An 8,793-nucleotide genomic window follows, 5' to 3' on the forward strand; every position below is an offset into this window, starting at 1 on the left:
GTCATGATAGAGAAATCACACGCCAAATCGCAGTGGAGCGTTATATTAAATCCAATCCTTCTGCTATATAGAGATGATATTAGTCTCAATCTTCTTACTGCTTGTCTTTGTCAAACTATGGGACTTTCACCTGGTAGACTGCACACTACATCTAGTGATTAAGTTTGGTACGTCCCACAGCTAGACAAATGCCAATCACCGACCATTACAAATTTACTGGCTGTTTACGGGTGGATTACGTATTATATCTACTGACTAAATTTAGTCATAGTACAAAATAAATTACCATACTCAATATGTAATATGGGAACCCTACTCATGACCCACTTCGTACATCATGTCTCGCTCATGTCGTTCGCGTGAAAGTGATTTATGTTTAGACTAGCAATATAGTTGCCCTTTCAGTGCGCAACGATAGCGAACGTCCAAATTATCATACTGATATAAGTATAAAAAGAAATTAAACCCCACTTAAAAGATAAACAATATCCCTCAACGCTACATTGCTGGACTCAATATAATTCTATGTAATATAATAAAGCTGAGAGTTACGCAATGTTTTAATTGGATTAGGGGTTTTGTATTGTAGTTACTTATTTTTAGGATATATCACCATTATAACTTAAGAGTATAAAAAATAGATGTTGGCCAATTCTCAGACCTACCCGATATGCACACAAAATTTCATAAAAATCGGTCCAGTCGTTTTGGAGAAGTATTTCAACTAACATTGTGACACTAGAATTTTATATACTCGTATAAGATTATAATTTTATTTTTAACCGACTTCAAAAAAAGGAGGAGGTTACTCAATTCGCCCGTATATATATATTTAATATATGTGCTGTGTGGCTACGGCACTAAAGAATTTAGCCACCCCCTCTCTTCCCGTGGGTGTCGTAAGAGGCGACTAAGGGATAACAAGGTTCCACAACCACCTTGGAACTTAAGAAGCCGACCGATGGCGGGATAACCATCCAACTGCTGGCTTTGAAATACACAGGCCGAAGACGGGCAGCAGCGTCTTCGGTGCGACAAAGCCAGTACTGCGGTCACCAACCCGCCTGCCCAGCGTGGTGACTACGGGCAAAACACATGAGTTCACGTTATTTTTGGCGTAAACTTGTGGAGGCCTATGTCCAGCAGTGGACTGTATAGGCTGTAATGATGATATGTTCGGGGATAACTCCGTCGTTTATGAACCGATTTTCATAATTCTTTTTTTGTTGGAAAGGAGATATTCCTAGTTTGGTACCATTATATGGAAACCAGGATCTGATGATGGGATTCCAGAGAAATCGAGAGGAACCTTCAAAAATCGTAGTGCTAGACTAGTGCGTTTGTTAATTTTTTTCGTCTACTTACGTTGTATTACTTGTCGATGTAATTGAAGTCGGTTTTTTTCGTTTACTAGCAAACACAATTATTTGCTTTCAGGGCAATATAAAAAATGTGCCAATAATAAACTGAAGTGAAAGAGCAATAGTAAAAAACTACAAATGTAAAGCTCGTGTTTGTAGCGAAGTTCTTTTAAAATTACTTCAAAAAAAGGATGGGGTTCTCAATTCGACTGTACATTTTTATGTGTGTTAAACTCATAAATTTGTACTGGTCTTGATGATTCTTTTTTTTTTGTCGACAGCTGGTGTTTTTAATAGAGTCACATTTCATTTTTTGATCGAAATCTGATGAGTAATTTTTGAATTATCTCTAAGAATGCGTATTTTATTAATTATTTTTCGACTACTTACAACGAGTAGCTTATTTCCAATGGAATGTCTAAAAAAAAGTTTTTCCGTATCTTTTGCAAAGAAACACTAAGTGGCTGCCACGATTCAACTGCGCTACTAATAATATCATTTTATAACATAACATCACTTGAGGAAACACTAAAAAAAAATCTAATAAGTAAACCTAATAATTCTCGTAACTATGGTAATATTGTTGATTTTCTTATTATTCTTCCTCAATAGCTCTTCTGATCTACTATAAATCTTACTATTAATTCCTAAGTACCTCACTTTATTAAGTGAGTTAACTTTACACATTTTACATCAAGAACTTACGAGTAGATACTTAACACTAAATTTTCTCTCTCGTTTAAGAGCAGCTAAGAATTTAAGCCTTGCACGTTACACTAACATGCTTCCTACGCATTATGTAATCGTTTTAAAGATATTTAAATAATAACAAGTATATACAGCTATACATCTAATATATAGAATTTTTATATTAAATTAATAAATTATTTAACGTATCTTTCTTTATCTTTAAATATCTTTAACACAGTCACACACACACACATACGTCTATAGTATTACTGTGGTATTCGTATGTATAATAAAATCTGACAAATGATTTTGCAATTGCCTCAACATAAACTTTTTATATAAAATTGGTATTAAAAAGACATTAATATCTAATGATGTGTAGACTTAGTGACGCTGTATTTCATGCAAAATGTTACTAATTTTGTATTAATACACAGAGAGTCTCTGCGGAGTTTCTTGTCAATTCTTATCTGCAGAATTTACTTTTCGAATCGGTGGTAGCTTCACTTTAAAAAAAAATCACTTTTAAAAATGTTATTTGTAAAGTGGCGATTCGAAAGTACTTTGTAGCCTGTTTGAATAAAGCAATTTTGATTTTAATTTTATTTCGATACAAGCGAAAGGCATAAAGTCAAACCATAGAGATAGCTACACTACATACCTTTTTATAAGTTATAAACAAAGAATTAATAAAATTGAAGTATCAGTTTAGGCACAGTATCGTGTGCCTATATCTAAACTTAGCGGTTTACATCGGAATTTAAATTACTTTACTATATATTTCATAACTTTATTTCCATTTCACCCACCTCCTAGTAAGGCTCCAGACATCTGATGCATTTTTTTCGAAGCAAAATGCCGGTGATGGTGACAATATACTCTCCATATGTAACTGAACTTTATAACAATTTACGGTAAAGACTTCCTTTACCGGCTGCGCCGTGTAATAATCTGATCTTTAATTGTACATTCACCACTTCAATTACATTTATTATTTACCTACCTTCACAGCTTCTATCTAACTGTTTTTTGTGTAGGTACAGTTTAAAATAGTTGTATGGAACAGTCTATGGTTGAGTGAGAGATGACATGTGAGGGAAGGTTATGAGGGAAACCAAACCCAATGAAAGTCGATCAAACACTAAATTTATTAAGATTATTTTGAGTATATATAGGCAGAAGTACAGACGTCATTTGACGTAATTTGTAGCAAACAAATATCAATTTCATTAGAAATCTGCATAGGAAAAATAACAATTTCGTAATAAATCAGCTAAATTAAAGAGGTTACTAATTAGCAAAACAATCATATTGCTTAATGTGCGTTAACCCGTACATCCTGCCGACTCAAAGAAGAAAGATAATTTTGATATTAAAATCTACAATAACAATACAATTAAAATTTAAGTACATAGATTTAAATAACTTATATAATAATCATCACTGCACTACACTTTAATTGGTATGTCCAGTCGAACTAATCGCGGTCGCGCGCTCGGGGGAGCAGGGGCCTCCTGGTCTTCGTTCGTATCTGCTGCAACTGGAACTGCGGTCGTGGAGACGTCTGTCACAGCACTGCTCTGTATAATTTTGTTTCTGCGATATCGCATGGTCCCGTACAGACATCCCGCAACAATGATAGACCCTAAGATTATATACAAGACAGAGTACTGATGTATATCGTGTATACTGAGTGATGCGTTTTCCTGCTCCTTGAGGTTAATGATCTGAGACTTCATCCCGCGCCACAAGTCTTCATGATCCTCGGGTGTAAACAGTTGGAAATCCGAAGTATTTATTATGGAATTTAATATTGAATAATCGGTTGGGATCGGTATGTTTTCTTGGACCTTAACTTGGCTCATATAACTATTTTGAGTGAATATAGAGAAGGTGTCACCTTTTATTGTACAACCTTGACCGATTTGTAAAAGGCCATTCCCGGTCAGTGTTGTCAATACAACTCCAGTGTCAATGCAAAATATGCGCACTGTGCATTTCCCACAGCAGGAATAAAGCCACATGTTATTGTTATGTAACTTGACCCAGCGCACGCGACATGGTGCCTCCTTTGTTTTACATATTGTTGTATTGTGTATACTCAAGTTACACATTCCGCTGGTTATTTGTAATTCGTATATCGGCTTATCGAGAGCGCATAATAATTTGTTTGTCTGTATGTGGACACAATTTTCTACATTTGATTCTGTCAAGATGAGTAGTAAGTCCTTTTGTAGATTGAATGCAATGTATGGTGCGATAAATTAATGCTGCTGAGGAAGGGTTATTACTCTATCCAGTTCAAAATTTCCCTTAATTAGCAAAGGGATCTTGATTTCGATTATCAAATAAGAAGAACCAATGTCGCCGTTGACCTTCATTAACTTATAAAGTTCTTTAAAATCGTTTTTATCGGCAGGCAAAGTCAGGTCATTCGGTATATGTCGGTATATGATATTTAATTGTTCTTCCAATTGTTCAGGCAGCAAAAACGATCGTCTAAATGACCATTTGCGAGGCTTGGTAAAGTGTTTATAACGCTTTCTTGCAAGTGTCGTAGGTTTGATATAATCATAGCTGAGACTGAGGATGACAAAATGTGTAATTCATTGTTAGCTATCTTCTCAGTTCGATTACTAGCAAAAGAAAGATTCGTTAGACATTTCTGTAGTATTCCGAATTGCTTGTTTAATATTTCTTCATTCCTCTGAAGAATGGTATATTGCGCTTCTATGACACTTGTTTGATTTTTTAATAAGACTCGTAGAAGGGCTTCGTTTACAGAAAATTTGGTTTTGTTCTTTTCATATTTCTTATTACTTTTCACATATTTCTTAGTAGTCTTAGTACTATCCTGTCTATTCAGGACACAGGAGGACACTTGATATTTTTGCGGAGTTTGAGTATTCAGTTGGGTTGATGATCCACTAGACATGTCAGTCAGCGAGTTTGTAGACTGCTTATTAATGTTTATAGTATAGGCGTCATGTAACATTGTGTTATGACTCTTTTTACATAGTTTGCATTTTTTCATCGACGTACATAAATGCTTGTTATGTGCGTACAAACAATTATGACAAAGTTTAAAATCTTCGATAATTCGATAACGTTCGCCCGGTGTTAATTTGATAAACTTCTCGCATTTGTATAAGGGATGTTTCTTGTTACAAATCGGGCAATTTGACATGTATGTCGCAACGCTTTGATATTCTTTATTTATTAATTTTCCATACCGATGTTCCTTTTGAAATTGAGGCTTGTAAGTCTTGTTATTAACTGATTTTTGTTGATTATATTTTTTGAATGATGACAACATTTCTCTATCTCTTATGCCGCTTGGTTCTAAAGCGATGAATTTGCTCTCTAAGAAGTCCATTAGCTCCGAGAGTGAAGGTAATTCTCGTGGCATTTTCCGGGCTTCCTTGTAGTCGTTATAGGTGACTGTATCCAGCTTTTTTGTAATAATATGAACTAGCAATGGGTCCCAGGTACTTGTATCGATACCCAAGTTTTTAATAGCGTAGATACATTCCATTGACGTGTCGTAAATACGTCTAATCTCGTAGGCTGATTGTTTTTGAGCGGCTGGCAGATTGATAAAGATTTCGATTTGTTTAGTAAATAACAATTGTGGATTGTTATATCTGTGTGTCAACAATTCCCACGCTGTGTCGTAGTTGTCCGCTGAGATAGTTAGATGCTGGATGATTCGTTCAGCATCTCCTCGTAATTTGCTCTTTAGGTGTTGCATCTTCTGAGTTTTTGTAATCAAATTGTTATTGTGAATACTTTCTACGTATAAGTCATAAAAAGTAGGCCATTGCGTATATTTGCCTGTAAACGTAGGCAAGTCGATCTGTGGTGTCGATTTTTCGTGATGAATGGTCGATGTGAGTTTAAGATTCAACGCCTTTTTGATTGACTTGTATGAATCTTCGTAGGCGTAAAACTCACTATCGTACTGGGTATCCGATCCTTGTAGAATATTATCTATTTGCAAGTGCAAAGCGTCTATTGAGTTCCAGCGCGATTGTATGTTGCGTAACTCGTCTTCCAGCTCCCATTTGTCTTGGATTTCATCTACTTTCAAGCGATTTATTTGTCGATGAAAAGCTCGGAAGTTTGTTCTTTGCAGTGACATCAATTCGGTTGCCTGACCTCGATCCGTCGGTGAGGTCTTAGTGGCATTTGAAATTTGAAGTGATCCCTCCATTTTCATCATTTTTTAATGCTGACGTTGATGTAAAATTGATAGGACCGTCTCCAGGGGTCCAGGCCAGTCTCTCAGTGGATAGTGCGACCTTGTTTGCGCCTTCTCAATTTAACTGGTGGAACCCGCTTCTGGGAAGCCAGTCAACCGATTCGCAGTCACACAAATTCCACGTGAGTGTTGTGGCCACTGTATCTGGATTCTCCAAATGTCGATGGAAATCCGTAGAGTTTATAGTCTTGATTGACTGTTTTCTTGAGTGATTTCTCGAAGAAATATTTGTTTTTTCTCGAAGGATCAAAACGACTGTATGTATCCTCGAAGTAAGACTGTTGTCTTGTAGCTTGCAGGTTCAGAATGACTGCGCAGCTTGTCAGCAGCAAGGCTGTATTCTCGAAGGACCAAAAAACTGTATGTATCCTCGAAGTAAGACTGTTGTCTTGTAGCTTGCAGGTTCAGAATGACTGCGCAGCTTGTCAGCAGCAAGGCTGTATTCTCGAAGGACCAAAAAAAACTGTATGGTCCTGTCTGTGTGAGTGAGAGACGACATGTGAGGGAAGGTTATGAGGGAAACCAAACCCAATGAAAGTCGATCTAACACTAAATTTATTAAGATTATTTTGAGTATATATAGGCAGAAGTACAGACGTCATTTGACGTAATTTGTAGCAAACAAATATCAATTTCATTAGAAATCTGCATAGGAAAAATAACAATTTCGTAATAAATCAGCTAAATTAAAGAGGTTACTAATTAGCAAAACAATCATATTGCTTAATGTGCGTTAACCCGTACAATAGTACATGTGTTATAATGCCTCTTACTTGTTTCCACTCTATACACTATAATAGATTTTGTTCATCTCTTAAATGTTTTGTTATCCTACCCCATATACTGCATAATTGTTGTTAATTTATATTCTGATTTGTATGATACACGACTTTATTCTTAAAATTTGTATTTCCGATAACACTTTTTTCAATGAATCATTACAGATCATCATCATTACAGCCTATACAGTCCACTGCTGGACATAGGCCTCCACAAGTTTACGCCAAAAATAACGTGAACTCATGTGTTTTGCCCATAGTCACCACGCTGGGCAGGCAGGTTGGTGACCGCAGGGCTGGCTTTGTCGCACCGAAGACGCTGCTGCCCGTCTTCGGCCTGTGTATTTCAAAGCCAGTAGTTGGATGGTTATCCCGCCATCGGTCGGCTTCTTAAGTTCCAAGGTGGTTGTGGAACCTTGTTATCCCTTAGTCGCCTCTTACGACACCCACGGGAAGAGAGGGGGTGGCTAAATTCTTTAGTGCCGTAGCCACACAGCACTTTCAATAAATAAATGTACTTATTCATTTCAATGAATAAGTACATTTATTTATTGGTGTACTTATATTATAGTATTGCAGTACAAGTATTTTTTTTTGTATATTTTTCAAATACTTTTATAAGAACTAAATTGCATTTTGTATCTGAAACTTACATCATACATAATTATGATACGTCAATTGAAATGAAGCAGTCATTACATACCCCTATTATTACGACTACTATACAATATACCTTATTATATACCATTAAGAGCAAAAACTATCATTAAAAACAAAAGTTGATCATATTATTATCATCACTTGTACACACTAGAATTTTTTATGTAAAATTATATCCATTTCATTTATATACAATTAATATACAAATTTTGTGTGAATCTCTTACGAAATATCTATAACGAAATAAGTTTAAAATTCTGCTTTTATGACAGCAATATAAAATGACGCTTAAAAATGATAGCTTTAGTTTAACGACTGTAAAACTTTAAGTTGTAATATTAAAGCTTACAAAGGAATACTGCCATCATCAATATTTTGTAACAAAATGTAAGCAAAATCTCGTTTACGCGATGTAACATGATACATCGTTACATTTATTTAGTAAAATTTCAGAACGGAAATTCTAATACTTAATATCTGTGTAATATTTACTTTTTTTTTTATAAAACAACTAAATCGACAAACAAGCCTAAGGTTTCCCTGATTGGAAGCGATTACAGTAGCTTACAAAACCAGCAAAAGAATCAACATCGCAAGTGCGTTGTCGACCCTATCTCCAATCCTCCTCAAGAACTCTGGACACCTTAGTCACCACAGGAACACAACACTGCTTGAAAGCAATATTATTTAACTATTTATAATGACTTACTTTAAATATATATTTACTGTATTTCATAATAAAATAATTAATTGTTTTGTTTACAACCAAATAAAAGGATTGACAGAACTAGGCGAACTATTTATTCTGCTAAGTATATGTCATTGAACCGTGGCATTCTGCCCAATGCAGTTGCCAAAGCTGTGACACCATAACTCTTCTCTAGTAATCGATAGTTGCCAAAGACTAACTTTAGACGATCACTACGTAAGGATCTTAACAACGTCCTTAGATTGTATTTCACGGATAACTATTACTAACAGAATGAAAACTCAAATTCCGAAAGACAGAAACAAAAATAGATTAAAAAAATAGATACGATCT

The 8,793-nt window shown here is 35.4% G+C and overlaps 1 protein-coding gene across 1 annotated transcript; it reads right to left on the reverse strand.

Annotated features, from left to right (window-relative positions):
* Positions 1 to 3,499: 3,499 nt before the first annotated feature.
* Positions 3,500 to 4,165, reverse strand: LOC123653780. The gene has a single exon (XM_045589764.1). It carries the CDS (start codon positions 4,163 to 4,165, stop codon positions 3,500 to 3,502), a length of 666 nt encoding a protein of 221 aa, XP_045445720.1.
* Between the last annotated feature and the right edge of the window lie 4,628 nt (positions 4,166 to 8,793).

Source organism: Melitaea cinxia, chromosome 5 (assembly GCF_905220565.1).
Source record: "Melitaea cinxia chromosome 5, ilMelCinx1.1, whole genome shotgun sequence".
Taxonomy (NCBI): domain Eukaryota; kingdom Metazoa; phylum Arthropoda; class Insecta; order Lepidoptera; family Nymphalidae; genus Melitaea; species Melitaea cinxia.